Source organism: Brachionichthys hirsutus, chromosome 4 (genome assembly GCF_040956055.1).
Source record: "Brachionichthys hirsutus isolate HB-005 chromosome 4, CSIRO-AGI_Bhir_v1, whole genome shotgun sequence".
NCBI lineage: Eukaryota > Metazoa > Chordata > Actinopteri > Lophiiformes > Brachionichthyidae > Brachionichthys > Brachionichthys hirsutus.
In genome coordinates this window covers 15,560,190-15,578,196 of record NC_090900.1, presented here as the reverse complement: position 1 = coordinate 15,578,196, position 18,007 = coordinate 15,560,190, and the positions used below count along the sequence as shown (strand labels likewise).

General features: G+C 51.7%; 2 protein-coding genes across 3 annotated transcripts; one reads left to right on the top strand and one right to left on the bottom strand.

Annotated features, from left to right (window-relative positions):
* Positions 1-385: 385 nt before the first annotated feature.
* On the bottom strand, positions 386-2,284 carry LOC137918204 (zinc finger and SCAN domain-containing protein 31-like). Its single transcript, XM_068760963.1, has 2 exons — positions 2,113-2,284; positions 386-1,086 (listed from the first exon to the last, which is right to left on the bottom strand). Exons 1-2 carry the CDS (start codon positions 2,282-2,284, stop codon positions 386-388), a joined length of 873 nt encoding a protein of 290 aa, XP_068617064.1.
* Positions 2,285-3,858: 1,574 nt separating this feature from the next.
* Positions 3,859-17,634, top strand: ogdha (oxoglutarate dehydrogenase a). Of its 2 annotated transcripts, none has more exons than XM_068738526.1 (23): positions 3,859-3,950; positions 4,943-5,345; positions 6,298-6,489; positions 7,770-7,872; positions 11,665-11,780; positions 12,021-12,175; positions 12,246-12,392; positions 12,458-12,548; positions 12,626-12,805; positions 12,923-13,051; positions 13,125-13,304; positions 13,409-13,561; positions 13,639-13,741; positions 13,812-13,940; positions 14,147-14,297; positions 14,364-14,491; positions 14,564-14,742; positions 14,986-15,057; positions 15,273-15,398; positions 15,502-15,574; positions 15,655-15,818; positions 15,910-16,064; positions 16,200-17,634. In XM_068738526.1, exons 2-23 carry the CDS (start codon positions 5,106-5,108, stop codon positions 16,318-16,320), a joined length of 3,087 nt encoding a protein of 1,028 aa, XP_068594627.1. In that variant the 5' UTR covers positions 3,859-3,950; positions 4,943-5,105; the 3' UTR covers positions 16,321-17,634. The 2 variants fall into 2 exon arrangements, with proteins under 2 accessions (XP_068594627.1, XP_068594626.1); XM_068738525.1 differs by lacking the exon at positions 7,770-7,872 and adding an exon at positions 7,374-7,467.
* The last annotated feature ends 373 nt before the right edge of the window (positions 17,635-18,007 follow it).

Genomic DNA, 18,007 nt, shown 5'->3' with positions numbered 1-18,007 from the left:
CAATATTTAGATTGAACATTTATGAAAACCCGCGATAGAGCTGAAGCCAGGAAGTAGGAGGGATCACTGTATTCATCGTCTTTCAGGCTGAAGATGGATAGCGTTGTGCGGCACTTCCTTTGTTTAGCGTTGTGCGTCTACGCGTCTTAAACACTGCAGAAACCGACCACACACACACACAAACAAAAACGCTTTAGTAGGCCCATTTGTTTGCCACAAAATGGGCAAAGCCTGACTATCTCCGTAAGACCGTTTTCTGAAGTGTAAATTTGGAGCGCCGTTTGTTTCGCACCTCCCGGCCACCGAACTGGAGACCTGAACGTTTCAGACGACCTTCATATCAGTCTGGTCTGTTTCGCTTCCAAGACGCCTCGGATAGTAAAGGCTACTTGTCTGCGTGTGTCCTCGTGTGCCGCGCCAAATGAGACCAATCAAAGTAGGTTTTCCCGCAGACCTTGCAGAGGTACGGACGCTCACCTGTGTGGGCTTCACAGAACCTGAAGTCTTCGTCGCAGGTTTTGCAGGTGAACAGACGCTCCCCCGTGTGGGTCCTCAGGTGCGTCTTCAGTTTGGACTTGTACCTAAAAGCCTTGCCGCATATCTCGCACCGGACGGACTTTTCTCCGATGACGGATTCAGAAGCACTCTCCCGATGTCCTTCCTGCGCTCTCGGTTCTTCGTCCGCCGTGACATCAGAGGCGTCGAGGAGGAGCTGGGGGTCGGCTTCGGTCTCGCTGTCGTCGTGGATCGATGATAAAATAAAGGAGTCGGTCCCCTGCCTCGGTTCCAGCTGCTCCGCCTCCTGACTGGTGCAGGGCTCCTCCTCCTCCTCTTTGATCTGCAGAGGTTCTGGGTCCTGTTGGTCCAGACTGCACTCACTACCATTGTGAACTGAAGATAAAACAAAGGCGTCCGTCTCGACCTTCAGAACAAGAGGTCCGTCTGGACTAGCGCAGAATTCCTCCTCGTCTTTGATCTGTGGAGGCTCTGGATCGAGGCTGGATTGCATCTCCTGGTCAGCCTGAACCTCCTCTTCCTCCTCCTCCTCCTCCTCCTCCTCCCTACAGCCATGTTGCGTTGAGAGTTCTGGAAAAATGGAAGAAAAGGAAACTGAACTGGTTTAGTGGAGGATTGCTCTCACCCGCCTTCATTCTCCATCTTTGTCTAAGACCTGTTTTGCTCCTGGGTGGCACGGTGGTGTAGTGGTTAGTGCTGTGAGCTCGCAGCAAGGAGGTACCGGGTTCAAGTCCTATCGGCGCTGTGTTTGTGTGGGTTTTAAACATCCAAATTGTCCGTAGTGTGTGTGGTTGTTTGTGTCTGTGCGGCCCCACGCTGGCGACGCGTTCGGGGTGTACCCCGCCTCTTGTCCACAGCAAGACATGACATTACGTGACCCGTAATGGATAAATGTTTTGCTCTCCAGTGCGAAACCTCTACATGTTCGCAGGTTGACTTTAAACTGACTCACTTCTTACATAAAAGTCAATGAAATAATACTTATAGAGATAAAAGTTAAGATTTCAACATTTAAATACAACAGCTACACTTCCCAAACTGTCAACAGACACTTCATGGGAAATACGTGCATCAAGTTTTGTGACTTGAATGAATGAATGAATATATTTATTAGATAGAATGTTAGAGTACAAGTACAGTCAAACAGTAGCATGTATTACAGTACAAATAAAGTCAAACATCCTGTCTAAGAGGAGCATTTCAAAAAAGCCCTTGCGGTCTTGTTTCCGTTGAAAGTCCTTCGTACATAAATCATCCACAATTAACAATACAATTAACAATACAAATAAAACCAATATTCAATAACTCGTCACACATTTATTAAATATTCAGCATCTTTTAATAAAGTTTTTTTTAAGCTTTCCATGTAGAGATGATTTTAAGGTGCCTGAAGGTTCCTCATCTTGTCCCCAACATACATCCTACATTATCGGAGGACACGTCTCACGCTGGTCGATAAGCACGTGGGGTGTGTGACGTCATCTCCACGCGGCTCCCGTTCGTGTTTCCGCTGCCAGGTTTTAAACTATATTGTTCCGTGTTTGTTTCTGGGCCCTCCGGGACTCCGTAGATTCGCGCTAGCCCGGCTCTCCTCACCTATTCTCTTTAACCTGAGCTCGGGCTTCCAGCAGATCTCCAGCAGTCTGCGTTGACGCTCGATCTCTTCTTCATAACGCACGACGGTCCCGTGAAAAGCTCTGAATATCTCGTCGGCGGCGGCAGTTAGCCGCTGGTTGACGAACTCTCTCGTGAACTCGACCGAAGACATCGCTGTTTAGGCTCCGGTACGACAAAGAAAGACGCGCGGCGGCTTCCGGCCTCCGTACGTTCATGAGCGTAAGGCTAAAGCTAACGCGGTACCCTCCGCCTGACGTCACGGGGGGAAGTGGTGCGTTCACGGGCGGGAGAATAATCGGAAAAACGAGGCCTCCGGTTTAATGAGGAACCTGACCCCGCCCAACGTCTGTGTCGTTTCTCAATCATCCAGGTCGAATCAAATAAAAAAAGGAAAGGAACAAATGGACTTTCTTGGGGTTGGTTGAAGACGTCTTCAATCACACTTGAACAAATCATTGATTCTTTGTTTTTTTGGTCTTTGTGATTCATGGCTGGTATTTATTTACAATGTTTCATGTAAAGTGGCTGATATCTTCATATTATAATATATACTACATAAGATAAGATATCGATGCATCTCACCTCGCTCGGACAGAGCGTCTGAAGTTACTGAAGTACTGCTGTCGCCACAGCAACCCAACCTTCTCCACTTCACCCTGTCCTTTGCATCGTCCTCCCCAGCAGCCACTCTCATGTCCTCCCTCACTACGTCCATGTATCTCCTCCTGGGTCGTCCTCTAGCCCTGTTCCCTGGCAGTTCCACCCTCAGCATCCTTCTACCGATATAGTCCCTCTGTCTCCTCTGGACATGTCCAAACCATCGAAGTCTGGCCTCTCTGACCTTGTCTCCAAAATGTCGAACCTTCACTGTCCCTCTTATTGCCTTATTTCTAATCCTCTCCAACCTGGTCCCTCCCAAGGAGAACCTCAGCATCTTCATCTCCTCCACTTCTAGCTCCGCCTCCTGTCTTTTCCTCAGAGCCACTGTCTCTGAGCCGTCCATCGTGGCTGTCCTCGCCACTGTCTTGTAGTCCTTTCCCTTCATCCTCGCGGACTCTCTCCTATCACAGAGCACACCTGATACTTTCCCCCCCCCCGTTCCAGCCTGCCTGCACACGATTCTTCACCTCCTTTCCACATTCTCTCCATCACTCTGCTCTGTTGATCCGAGATACCTGAAGTTCTCTACCTTCTTTACGTCTATACATATAACAATAATATAATTATAATTATAATCATTTGCATTTGTGTAACAACTTTCAAACGTACAAAAAATCTCTTGAAAGTGCTTTACAATATGCCCGAAAAAAACATTCTTGAAAATTAGATAAAAGATCAAACTCGAGTAAACCACTTACTTCAACCAAATGCAGAATGTTTTTCTTAAATTAAGCCACACTGTTGAAACCCGTCCAAATTAATGATTATATAATATTAGTTATCATACAACCGCCAAAGAATGATTTCTCCATATAAAAACAGATTTAAATTTGCATGATTGGGATTTTTATTCAGTTTTTTAAATCCACAAAAATATTAAATTATTTAATATCTGTTTAGCATTGATGTTAATATTGATTTAGTTAAAATTAATATTATTAGGCAGGTTAAATTCAGATTAAAATGTAGGCGCGGATAAATCCCTGTAACGTCATGACGTCATATTTCCGTACGTAATTTCCTAGCAGGCCCCACTTCCTCCCTCCGAGGCGCGCCGAGCTGTCACCGGGAGAGTCGAAGGACATCGGGCATACCGGCGGCGAAGTAGCCGCTGAAAATCTTCCCTGGAGGTTCGTGACGTGGAGAGAAGCTCGTATGTACGTCAGCCTGTCTCGGGCGACTCTTTGATGTGATCTTTTCACAGACCAGTTTCCTCAGGAGAGAAGATCCGTCTCGAGGAATTTCAAAAAGACGAAACCTTTTTAGCATGCTAGCATGCTAGCTAACGCAGAGCCCGTTCAGGGAAACCTCACCCCGACTTTTAGGTCGTCTGTTTATTAAAACTGTCGATATATATATGTTAGTTGAAAAAATATATTGGTATTAACCTGGACAGAAGCCTCGTAACTCAAATTCAACTAAACGTAATTACGTTCTTTTAATTACTAGCTTTGGTTCTGACTAATACAAGCGTTAACGGAAGTTAACTTGCTAATTACAAAGCCTTAGCACGCTGGCTAACAATTTAATGACGTAGTCTGTGTAGAGGGATAGCTGCAGCTGTGTGTGTTTAGTCATTTGAATGTTAGTACCATTCTGATTGGAGCCTCTTTTTTTTCTTTTTTTGCCTTGTTTTGCTAAAGCGCTCGGAAATTTCCGGGAGCTCAACACTCGGGAAAGGACAAAATGACGGACAATTGATCTAGCCAATAGCAAGGTTTCTTACTCGTATTTCCGTCTTACAATCAGCCAATCACAAAATCTTGGAGTACAATGGGCGTGTCCAGGCGGTGGCCCGGGCGGTGGAAGGAGAAAGACAGGGAGTCGGCCCAACAAGGTCAAAACAGAGGAAGCGACACGGAGCAGGAGCTAAATTTTGTTTCCGTGAAACGAGTCTTCTCCATTACTGCGAGAAAAGTTTCACTTTTACTTTAAATATATTTATCTAACAGCTTAAGCTACTTCAATGAAGGCATGTTTACGTTCAAGAACAAACCCATCATACAGCGTTAGTAAGTCGTGTTTCCACCATCCGAGTTGATTCCAGCTGTAACCCCCCCCCCCTGCAGGATTTAAATGGGCTTTATGTTGAGGATTGTTGCTGTTCTCTCCCTGCCTAACAGTGACACTCTTTCCCCGTCTCCCTCAGTGGACGGAGACACCGGTGGACAGTGGACATCTCATTCACCCCTCTCTGTTCTGAGGCCGACCTCTCGTGGAGCTTGGATTCCGTTCTTGTCCCGAGGTCGAGGACATCCCTCTTGTTGGATTGAACGCCACCCGGCGTGTGAGAGACACTTTAAGGACTCCTCATGCATCGTTTAAGGACATGTGCGGCGAGATTGCGTCCGCTGACCGCCTCGCAGGCGGCTCAGACTGCCGGCCAGCAGCGGCCAATCACAGTCGCCTCCACAGGAGGCGCGAGGACGTTTCAGCCAATCAGGTGCTACACCGCACCTGTGGCATCGGAGCCCTTCCTGAATGGGACGAGCTCCAATTACGTGGAGGAGATGTACTACGCTTGGTTGGAGAATCCCAAGAGTGTTCATAAGGTACGGCGCTGCGCCTCGCGCCGCGTATTGATTTATGCTCGACTGATCGGCACCACGTTTCTGACCTGGGATCAATGATTGAATGTAAGTTAGAGAGCGAGCCGATGAGGCGGGACGACGGAATGGGGGTATGACATTTTGACAGCATATAAGGTTCTTAAAGGACAAGCAGGCTAATAATAGCTTCCGGGAGCTCGGTCACGTGACGCCGCTGTTTGGACGTCCGGCGTGAAGGTGAGAGAGGTCGGGCGGCGGACGGAGGTTTCCTCCTCGCAGGGCGGCCGTGGAGGATTTGTCCAAAATGCAAACTGGTAAACGTTATGCAGAATGTTCAGGACACCACCTCCTAGTTTCTGGTCATGTGACACACAAACGGCTGCAGGAAGTGATGAGTCTGCATGAAGTTGCTTCGTGAACACGTTGTGACTCGTGAAACGGGCGGCTGGGATGCAGCCGGAACATTTCCTCTACTCGGGTCCTCATTTAGCGTTTGTGTTGTTTTCTCATCCTACTGTCTGCTTCTACGCTATCGTACATGAGAACAGCTTCAGGCGCCACAGAGTTTGAGCCTACGTTGAGCTTTTCCAACTTGAATGAATTGTGGCATGTTAGCTTAGCACTTTTACCATTCTAAGTCTGTTTCACTGGAAGGTTTGAGGATCGCAGGCAGATTCAGACTTTCTCTTGCAATGAAATGGTCACAATTTTATTTTCCCTCGGCAAGATGTGGAGGAAAATATAAGCATTTGACGTGACCAATAAAATGTAACGGGGGGCGGTGCTATCTGTAAATACATTCGTATCACATCGTAAATATTTGCAGACTACCTTGAAGATGTCATGATACGAGTTTGATGTGATTTTCTTTTTTACCCATTAAGACAGAAATAATATACTGCTGTCATTTTACTCATTTTATTCCGTCTCTTCCCTTCTTCCCGGTCTCCTCCAGTCGTGGGATGTATTTTTCCGGAACGCTAATGCCGGCGCTCCTCCGGGGGCCGCCTACCGGTCTCCTCTGGGGTTATCGGCAGCATCAAGCCTCGCCGCTGCTCCTCTGTCCTCGCTGGTCGGAGCTCAGCCCAACGTGGAGAAGCTGGTGGAGGATCACCTGGCCGTCCAATCGCTCATCAGGGCCTATCAGGTACGCGCACACACACGCACACACACGCACACACACACGGAGGTGGGCTTCGTAAATATTGATCTGAGGGTTAAAATAGAGCAATGTGTGGGCGGTAAACAGGAAGTGTACTGTTGCCATGGCGTCTGTGGCTCTGGGCTACAACTGGAGCCTAATTTTTTCCACTTTGTGTCTTTCCTTTGATTGAAATTGTCTTTAAATGTAATTTTAAAAGTGTGCTGAGCTAGCTGCGAGCGCTGACGGGTTGAATGAAAGCACGCCGTTTCCTCTCGGACCCTCTCGGACCGTCCGCGCTGCTCTGTTGGGATCTTTATTTTACATTTTCCTCCCACAGAATCTCTGAATGCCAGATCAGCGGGGCAAACAGTCATTAATGACTGTTTTTAATCACTTTATTGTTCTTTAAATGACATTAACCGTTATTAGTCAAGGTGGATATTAAAGGAACGCGTTACAAGTTGTAATGTTTTACATAAATCGTGTATTGGTTGTTAATATTCTGTATTATCGAGTACGAAGGAGTTCGGGTTCTCAACCTTGGACTCGTGGCCTCACAAATGTGAGGAATCTTTGTAAAATAAATAAATCAGGAATCCGCTGAGAAAAGGTTGAGAAACCGTGATTACTGATCGGTCTTCACCGGCCGAGTGGAAACCAGAACCGACCCGGTGAGGAGACGACTGGACTCGGGTTTGTTACATTTAGGTTGCCTCTTCCTCCGGATGGATGCGAAGCTGACGTTTAAGGAGGCTTCCGGTGCTAAGCTAACGCGTACCGGCTCGCTCTGAGGCCGCAGCGGGAGGAAAATGAAGGTCGTTCTCGCGGTAATCAGCCGCCTGTCCGTGCTGCTGCTGCTGTGATAACGGCTGTGTGTGTGTGTGTAGGTGATCGGGCATCATAATGCCCGGTTGGATCCTCTGGGAATCAGCTGTGTGAATTTTGATGATGCTCCGGTCAGTACCGGCTTCCAGGACGTCGGTGAGAACGCCTGAGCTAAAAGCAAACTGCCTCCAGCCTGTGGTGTTAATGTTGCTCTCCCCCCCCCCCCACCCCTCCCCTCCCCCCCCTCCTCCCTTTGGGTTTCTCTAACACTCTCACCCTGCTCTTTTGTTTTTGAATTCTTACTTTTCATCATTCCTCCTCTAAATGTCTGTCGCTCTCCCCGTCCTGCTTCTCGTCCACTCCGCTCCTCATCTTTATCTTTCGTCTCCTTCATTTCGCTGTCTCTCCTCTGTCCCTCCTGTCCCGGGTGGGCTCTGTCTTGTTGTCCCTCCCTGTAGATTCGAGGGCACCATGTGGCCCAGTTGGACCCCCTCGGCATCATGGACGCCGATCTGGACTCGTGTGTCCCCACTGACATTATCACCTCCTCGGACAAGCTGGGTGAGGAGCTGACCCCTTGGAACGTCTTTACTTCCTGTCCTGGTCGTCCGACCGTCTCCTCGATACACCTCTCGTCTCTGTCCTGGGAGTGTTTCTGTCTCAGTTCCTCCTCGTGTTTCCGTAATCCAGTACTGAACTGGGAACTTGTTGAACATTCTAGTGTGTGGAGAATGTTTCAGAAAAGAAGCCCAAAAAAACACTCCTGAAACTTTCCTTTTAGCTTTCTCTTATATGAAGAAAACTTTATTGAACTAAAATCATTTTTTTTAATATTTAATGACACAAAAGCTTCTCTTTTAGCCCAATAAAATGTGCTGAAAACCTGAAGCGCTGTGGACGAGCTCCACGCCTGGACTCCGCAGCGCCGTTTGGTCGGCCGGCAGCGACGTGTGTCTGTAGGCGTGGTTTGGCTTCAGCGCTAACGTGTTAGCTTCCAGCTGTGGCTACTTTAGCTCCGGGTGTATTTCTGTTGGCTGATTGCTTCTAAGACTTTGAGGGCTGAGTGACCTGGAGTGTAAGTCCACGCATCAGGACCTGGCCTGTCTCTGCTAGCTGCTAGCTGCTAAATAGCTTCTGCTTTGCATCGGTGGGTTCTGCTTTTACTGAAGTGAAAGTCCCGGTTCATCTTCTTCCAGTCCCTCACGCCCGGCCGCGTGACGATGCCTTGCGAGACTGTTGTCGCGACAACGACGGAGTTGGAGTGTTGCCTGGCTGCTCGGGCGCCGGTTCCGTCCCTGGCCTGCGGGTCGGTTGTGGCGTGACTGTCCTCCATCGATCTCTCGGTGGAGGACAGTCACATGTTGTTGTGCTCTGTGTTGGCTGTGGACGGTTGTGGCTGTCTCGGGTGTTGGGTTTAACGGGATTGTAGGTCACTAATGGTATCCGGGTGTCTCTCCCCCCCCCCCCCCCCCCTGGTGACGACCCTTCCAGACGTGGCGGTGTGCGAGGGAAGACTGAGAACCCTGTCGGTTGGAGGTACGACAAACGCCATGCTGGTGTGTCGCTGCGCTGTAAAGCCAGTAGTTGCTGTTGTGTGTTTCTCCGAGTGCTGTAGCGCCCCCTGCTGTCGGGGGCGGGGCAGGGAGGATTCTCTCCTTTTGGTTCAGTGTCTTTGCTCCCATCGAAATGTTTCCACAGGAGTTCACGAACGTTCAGTCGCCAGCAAGAAGCTAGTTTTAGCATTTATTAAAGCTAAGCTAGACGCTAAAGCGACGCTCGAGGATACGAGTGTTCTTCGTTGACGCGCTCCTTTCTACGTTAACTCCCATCTGATCGCCTGAAGCCAGACTCATTCAGAGGAGACGTTTGATCTGGGTCTGTTTGTAGTCCTGATGTTGGCTCTGGCATTGTGGGGCGTTTCCAGATCTGGTCTTACTCCTCCTGATTCACCTGGGAGATGATGGGAATTTGAAATATCCTGTCAATGCAAGTCTGGTTTTGGACGATCGGCACCGTTTTCTACAGGCGGAGAGAAGATCCGTGTGAATCGGGGCTTCGGAACGACGCCTGCGTTGGTGATGGCGTCCCGTAAACGCGGCAGCCGGACTTGGGTTTGTTGGTTGCAAATCTAATCGCTAAATATAAATCGAGTCAACAGAAACCTGGAGCGGCCATTAAAGTCGCCCTGGTCTCACGCCAACGCGCTCGTCCTTTCTTTTTCTCAGGAAGAAAAGCTCTTTGCTGCTTCCTTCCTGTCGTGGTCGGCGGCTGAAGGTTTTCCTGACTCGAAAGATTTAGTTTTATGAAGTGGAGCGAGACACTGAACCAGAGGACGTCCGCCTGGAGGACCTCGGCACACAGGAGACGTTCTGATGAACCCCGGAGGCACTTTGGTGGAGCTGCCGGTTCTGATCGTCTCCTGAGTGTTCTGGTCGCCACGGTTAGCTCCGTTAGCTTCTAGCTCCTGCTAGCACCCTGCTCTGTTTGGTGAACTGTTGGCAGAGCTGTCATAGTTGTTTTCTCTCGGTTCACATCAGGAGGTTTTAAGAACTTTTAACACGAACCTTATTAGTGTAGCCGTTTTCAGAAGACTGTTTGATTGAAAGTCCATCTGATCCCAGATCTGGGATTAGATTCCTCCCTCTCTGCAGCAAGAGATAATCATTTAATATTTGCATTCTATCAGAGACAACAAAAAAAAGGTGCTTACCGGTATTTCCAGGAAATGCTCACATCCAAGCCAGCGTGTAGAATAAATAATGTCCCGCTGAGAGTTTGACCTGCAACAGGAGCTGAAACGTCCCCGTTAGCGTCTCAGTGACGAACCTCCGTGATCCCAAAGTGACTCAAAGAGAAGGAAAGAAAAGGTTTTCCAAAAAGTTTCAACTTAAGACCGGCTGTCTTTGCAGTTTTGTGTGTTTTAGAAGACGCCATTTGGGTTTTCTTTGGTGTTTTTTTTGACGAGCAACCGTTCAGCCTGCGCTGTTTAGCGGCGGCGGCTAGCTAGCTTCTTTCAGGTGGCGCTAGGCTTTGTTAGCTTCAAGCAGAATGTTTTTGTGAATTTCTTTCTTTGTTCTCTTGCCATGGTCTCTCTCTCTCTCTCTCTCTCTCTTTCTCTCTTTTTATAATGAGAGGACGGGAGATGTGTGTGCTCGTGTTCGGTGGCGACACGCATTTGTAAACATCGGCCTGTTTATTTAAAGGGACGGTAACCATGGCAACGAAGAGGAAAGGGAGCGGCTGAGTCGTGATTCATCGGTCTGCCGTCTGCAGAGACTTCATGATTGGCCAGTCTGGCTGTCAGTCATGTGATTGATTGTTTGACCCGTACCGGTTTTCTGATTGGACGTCACGCTGACTCGGCTCAGACGACCATTTCTGCTGTAAAAGACCCGACACTCCTTCTTTCTCTCTCTCCATCTTTCCTCTCTCCTCCGTAACACAACCTCCTCTAACGTCCCATAACCACAGTGGAGTGGTGCCATGCCCTTAACCCCGCCTCCGACATTCGTGTTCCTGTGTTCCGTCTGCGTTGAAGTGATTTTATTTCGGTTTGATCTCAAACTCTGCTCTCATTTTAACTCCCGGCTTGTGGGCTCTTTGCCCTCCGTCTCGTCTTCCAGGAGCTGATATAATTGGGTCCTCGGAGGTCGAGCGGTCGCAACGTGGCTCCTAAATGTAGATCGATGATGTCATAACCGGATGACATCACTTTGATTCATTTATGTTTAGCATTTTTGACATAAACGCCTTAAATTTCTTGATTGAACGCAAATGCTTGGCCGTTGCGTGATGTCAGAGCGGCGTCTAACAGGACGGCGTGATGTCAGAGCGGCGTCTAACGGGACGGCGTGATGTCAGAGCGGCGTCTAACAGGACGGCGTGGTGTCAGACGGCGTGATGTCAGAGCGGCGTCTAACGGGACGGCGTGATGTCAGAGCGGCGTCTAACGGGACGGCGTGAATCAACCTGGCTCGTTTTTAGTCGTATGAATAATTGTGCGGCGAGTGAAGAGACGTCTTCTTCTCGGGGAAACGATATTCATCCCAACCGCTTTAAATATTTAGATGTCATTTCCAGCCCCGCCCCTCATTGCGTTCCAGGCGGTGACGCTTTCGTGACAAACGTCACCAGACTGGTCTGAGCGCCGCCGCCTGATTGGCTGAGATGAATGACGATGACGATGCTGCTGTCCTCTCTTCCTCTGTCCTCCTCGTCCTCCGTGCATGTCCTCCCCTGTCCCGTCCGTGAGTCGGTCCGCTTCCTCTGCTCGTCAACGTTTCTCACCTCCGTGTTTATTTCTCCTTGAACGCCCTTCCCGTCCCGTCCCGTGGTGCATCGTGGGACACGCAGGCTTCTACGGACTGGACGAGTCCGACCTGGACAAGGTGTTCCGGCTTCCCACCACCACCTTCATCGGCGCCTCGGAGAGCGCCCTGCCGCTGAAGGAGATCATTCGCCGGCTGGAGGTCAATGAACGCACACGCGAGTGTTTCGATGGACGAGCGATTAGTTTGCTACGGCGGTGAAAAGCGAATCCATCATTGATCATGTTTATGACGACGGAAAGCGAGGCGTTCGGTCGGGTTTGATCCGGCCGCTCGCTAAACGAGCCGCCGAGAGACCAACGCTCTTCTCTGTCGTGCGATTGGATGAAAGCCGCGGGCGAACGTGCGACGCGAGGCTCACCGGCGCCCTCTGTCGTTCAGATGTCGTACTGCCAGCACATCGGCGTGGAGTTCATGTTCATCAACGACCTGGAGCAGTGCCAGTGGATCCGACAGAAGTTCGAGACTCCCGGCGTGATGCAGTTCGACCTGGAGGAGAAGCGGACGCTGCTGGCCCGCATGGTCCGCTCCACCAGGTACAGGTCACGCCCCCTCTGGAGCCCGCCTGCGGCGTTGGGGCGTGTCTAACCGGCGGCGTGCGTGCAGGTTTGAGGAGTTCCTGCAGAAGAAGTGGTCCGCAGAGAAGCGCTTCGGCCTGGAGGGGTGCGAGTCGCTGATCCCGGCTCTGAAGACCCTCATCGACGTGTCTTCTGAAAAGGGCGTGGAGAACGTCATCATGGGCATGCCTCACAGGTAGCACGCCGTTTGCCCGCTGCGTGCGGCGCCAGCGCGCGCTCTGAACGTCTCCGTCCTCCCAGGGGTCGTCTGAACGTTCTGGCCAACGTGATCCGCAAAGAGCTGGAGCAGATCTTCTGTCAGTTCGACTCCAAGCTGGAAGCGGCCGACGAGGTACGTCGCCTGCTCGCAGCGGCGCCGGCGCCGGCCAGCCGCAGCCGGTGACTTCCCCCCCCCCCTCCCCCCCTCAGGGTTCTGGCGACGTGAAGTACCATCTGGGAATGTACCATCGTAGAATCAACCGGGTGACGGAGCGAAACATCACCCTGTCCCTCATGGCGAACCCGTCTCACCTGGAGGCCGTGGACCCCGTGGTGCAGGGGAAGACCAAGGCGGAGCAGTTCTACTGCGGGGACAACGATGGGAACAGGGTGGGTGGGCGTGTCCTCGCCGTCTCCTCGCCGCCTACGGCTGGGATCTGTCAGAACACCCGCGTCCGGTCCGGCGCCGTTTTTTTGACCCGCCCAGGCTTCTCCGTCCGTTTCCAGGTGATGTCCATCCTGCTCCACGGAGACGCGGCGTTTGCCGGACAGGGCATCGTCTACGAGACCTTCCATCTGGCCGACCTGCCGTCTTACACCACGCACGGCACCGTGCACGTGGTCGTCAACAACCAGGTAATTAAACGGGGGGGCGGAACATAAAGCGCGCTGCGACGGCCGGCGTGACGGCGTGCTGCCCTGTCTCCAGATCGGGTTCACCACGGATCCTCGCGTGGCTCGCTCGTCTCCGTATCCGACCGACGTCGCCCGGGTCGTCAACGCTCCGATCTTCCACGTCAACGCCGACGACCCCGAGGCCGTGACCTACGTCTGCAAGGTCGCCGCCGAGTGGAGGGCCACCTTCCACAAAGACGTGGTCGTCGACCTGGTCAGCGAATCCTCCGACGTTCACATGCTACGAGACGGGGGGGGGGGGGGGTGTCCTGCTGCGCTGACGTGTGCGTGCGTGTGCGTGCGTGCGCGCGTGCGCAGGTGTGTTACAGGCGGATGGGCCACAACGAGATGGACGAGCCGATGTTCACGCAGCCGCTGATGTACAAACAGATCAAGAAGCAGAAGCCGGTTCTGCAGAAATACGCAGAGAAGCTGATCACGGAGGGCGCCGTCAGCAGGCAGGAGTACGAGGTACGGGGGCCCGGTCGGTGACTACGCTTCCCAGGATGCCCCGCTGCACTGACTGTTTGTGTTCTTCCGGTTCGCAGGAGGAAATCGCCAAATACGATAAGATCTGCGAGGAGGCGCACGCCCGCTCCAAAGACGAGAAGATCCAACACATCAAGCACTGGCTGGACTCGCCCTGGCCCGGTGAGGAGGCGCTGGGTTCTGGGCCCGTTCCCCCTGACCCTGTTGACGTGTTTGTTGTCGTCGTCTGCAGGTTTTTTTACTCTGGATGGACAACCGAAGTCGATGAGCTGCCCCTCGACCGGCCTGACTGAGGAGAACCTGAACCACATCGGGACGGTGGCGTCCTCCGTCCCCGTGGAGGACTTCACCATCCACGGAGGTCCGACATGCACCCGAAGCAAACCAAAACCGAACGCGTGCGGCTCGGCGGCCCGGTAGTCCGGACACGCCGGAAGTAAACTCTGGCGTCGGGAACGTCGGCGACGTCATCCGTTAGCCCGATGCTAAAGCAGTGAGCCTGCTGTCGTTCATTGGAGCGTGTGAAAGGAGCTGATTGGTTCTGGGTCGTTGGTTTTGTCGTTTCAGGTCTGAGTCGGGTCCTGAAGGGGCGGGCCGAGATGGTTCGGAACCGGACGGTGGACTGGGCTCTGGGAGAATACATGGCCTTCGGGTCCCTGCTGCAGGAAGGAACCCACATCCGGCTGTCGGGACAGGATGTGGAGCGGGGGACGTTCAGGTAAACGGACCGCTCGCAGAACTGCTTGGAAGGTTCCGCAGACGGGTGACGTTTGTCCCCTTTCAGCCACCGTCATCACGTCCTCCACGACCAGAACGTGGACAAGAGGATCTGCATTCCCATGAACCACCTGTCTGCCGACCAGGCGCCGTACACCGTCTGCAACAGCTCCCTGTCCGAGTACGGAGTCCTGGGTCAGTCCCGGTCGGGCCGTTCGTCCGAACCGACCCGGTCCGCCCGCTAAACGGCCGACCTCCCGTCTGCAGGGTTCGAGCTGGGCTTCGCCATGGCGAGCCCGAACGCCCTGATCCTGTGGGAGGCGCAGTTCGGGGATTTCCACAACACGGCCCAGTGCATCATCGACCAGTTCATCTGTCCGGGTCAGGCCAAGTGGGTCCGGCAGAACGGCATCGTGCTGCTGCTGCCGCACGGCATGGAGGGCATGGTGAGGAGGCGGCGGCCATCGTGCTGCGTTATGCGTATTATGGGATGGAATAAAACAAAATCATTTGAGTTTAGCTTTAGTTTTAGTGCCAACGGATGAAAGATTAATACCAACTTCATTTGGTTCAATCGATTCTTCGTGTCCGATTTGGTCTCGTTTGACGGGTCACGTCAGGTGAAGTTTCCACAGCTCCTCCTGGTGGACATTTAAAAGCACTGCATTAGCTCCAACCTGTCTCTGCAGGGTCCAGAACACTCCTCAGCTCGGCCAGAGAGATTCCTCCAGATGTGCAACGATGACCCTGACGTCATGCCGGTAACACACACACACTGACACACACACACACACACACACACACACACACACGCCACATGAATTCTGAACAGCTGTTTTCGGGGGTTCTGCTCTCTGTCTCCATCTGCTGGTTGGAAAAGATCTACGACTTTTACCTTGAAGGGACACAATGTCAGCTTGAAACGTTCTCTCCTCTCCTCCTCTTCCTCCTCTTCGTCCTCCTGTCCACTTCTAAGAGAATCACGGAGGACTTTGCGGTGCGACAGCTCTATGACTGTAACTGGATCGTTGTCAACTGTTCCTGTCCTGGAAACTACTTCCACGTTCTGCGACGACAGATCCTCCTCCCATTCAGGAAGCCTGTGAGAAGCGCACGCGCACGCGCACACGCACGCACACACACACACACACACACACAGTGTCGTTTAAAGTTATAATCCATGAACTTCCTCTTTGTCCCTCCAGCTGATTGTCTTCACTCCCAAATCTCTGCTGCGTCACCCAGAGGCCAGAGCCAACTTCGACGAGATGCTGCCTGGTACTATAATAGAGTATAATCAGTAGTATTGATCTGGGGAGCATCAGCATCACTCTTCCTCCTCCTCCTCCTCCTCACAGGAACTCACTTCCAGAGGCTGATCCCAGAAGCCGGTTTGGCGTCGCAGCGTCCTGACGAGGTGAAGAGGATCATCTTCTGCACGGGGAAGGTTTACTATGAGCTCACCAAGGAGAGGAAGAACAGAGAGATGGAGGGAGCCGTGGCCATCGCTCGCATAGAGCAGGTGAACGGGCGAGAACCGAACTCTGCACCGAACCCACCTGGGTGATGCACCCGAACACTGAAACAATGGCCTCCTCCCTCCTCTCCTCCAGCTGTCGCCGTTCCCGTTCGACCAGGTGAAGGCGGAGTCGGACCGTTTCCCCAACGCCGACCTGGTTTGGTGTCAGGAGGAGCACAAGAACCAGGGTTACTATGACTACGTGAAGCCTCGCATCAGGACCACCATCCAGAGAGCCAAGCCCGTCTGGTAACCGCCTCCACCGTCTGCGTATCGCGCCTCCGTCGCTGTTCGGTGATTTGACCTTTGCTGTGTGTGTGTGTGTGTGTGTGTGTGTGTGTGTGTGTGTGTGTGCGTGCGTGTGCGTGTGCGCGCGCGTTCCAGGTACGCTGGTCGAGATCCGGCAGCGGCTCCGGCAACTGGCAACAAAAACACTCACCTGATGGAGCTGCAGCGTTTCATCGACACGAGCTTCGACCTGGACGCTTTCAAAGATCAACAGTAGATCTGGAATAAACCCTCACCTGCCTGACCTTTGACCCCGCCCAGATTCAGTCGTGACATCCTTAACGCGCACACATACAGTAATACTACACACTGAAGTCTGTACTGTCTGAATAAGTAGTACAAAATACTGCATACTCCAGTATCATCAGCTTCAGATTAAAAAACGTGAAACTTGGATTTGGAATTTCTCTTTCTCGATGAAAGTTCTTTGGGTTCTAAAACCTGAACGGCATCAAAGCCTCCAATATGATCAATAAAAAAAAAGTAAAAATCAACATGTGAGGAGTCCTCTGAAAAGCTGTCCAAATACTTCATTCATGTGTGCGGAACTGTGTGCTTACTGGCGTATGTAGTATTACTAGAAGTGGTACTTCCCGCAGTACAGAACCCTCAGTATGTGTTTACTGTCGTCGGCATCAGGCTGAGCTCCGCCGCAGAAACCTGTGAAGTTTTATCAAATACTTTGTCTCGTTTTTTGTCCCTGACGCGGGGGCAGGTCCTGGTGGGCCGACCGCTGAAAGGTTTTTAGTGGCGAGACCCCCGCAGGCGGCGAGACCCCCGCAGGCGGCGAGACCCCCGCGGGCGGCGAGACCCCCTCCGTGAAAGAGGAGTCGCTCGATCTGTCGGAGGGAAGCCTGACGCTAACGGTCAGAAACGCGCGTCTTTCTCCGTCCGCACGCAGCGCTTATGACATCATCGCCACTATCCATCAGTCTCACCTCGGCTCGTCATTTTTTGTGTGTGTGTTTCCTTAGCAACATTAGCTTCGTTAGCGCACCCCATCAAAACGTAATGCGAGTTCAACTCGCTGGGCTGAGTGTAATATTTGAGCGTCGCAGAGGTGGGTGGAGGTTGTTTTTTTTTACACCCCTCGGGGTGTCGTAGCTCTTTAAAGAAAGTTTGTAGTCGGTCACCATGGCAACGCTTTACTGGGACATTCAATCGGTCTTTACTCTGAAGGGATTTTGGGGAATACAATGGATGACGCTCTCGCCCAGGCATCCCGACCAGAACCAAATGTCATGCTGATCATAATCTGATCTCTCTCTCTCTCGCTCGCTCGCTCTCTCTCAACCCGTGCCAAAATGGATCGCCGTTTGTTTCGTTCTTTCTGCGTGCGTCGAGCAGCTGAGTGAACTCTTGTCGGCAGGAAAAACAAAACGACAGCAGAAGATGAAATCGGCTGCAGGCGTTTTGGGGCTTCGGTGAAACAAAGAGGATGATTTATTTATTTTCATAATCGGGGATGGAGGTTCTCTTCATTATTTTTGCTTCATTCAATAAAGAATCCCGTATTCACTGAGGAATTCACTGTCTGCGTGTGCTTCTGAACTTTTTGCTTTTATAAAACAGTTTAAATCACACGATCTGAACCGTCAGGCTGAAACTTCAGACGTCGTCCCTTTCTTCTGGTCTATTGTGTTCCTTTGTTCTCATTCTTCTAGCATTACGTTCCTCCTCTTCTCCCTCGTGGCTCTTCACTCATCTTCCCTCTGACCTCACGTTCCCACGGTCTGTCAGACGTCAAATCAAATCGCTGTCACAGATGTGAGAAGGGGCATCCGTTGCCATGGAGACTGGCTGCCGATCACTTCATCGGATCCCTAGAAAATATTTCAGATGTCACCGGGCTGTTTCACACGGTCACAAATCGGAGTTGGTAGAAGAAGAAGAATTTCTCTCTG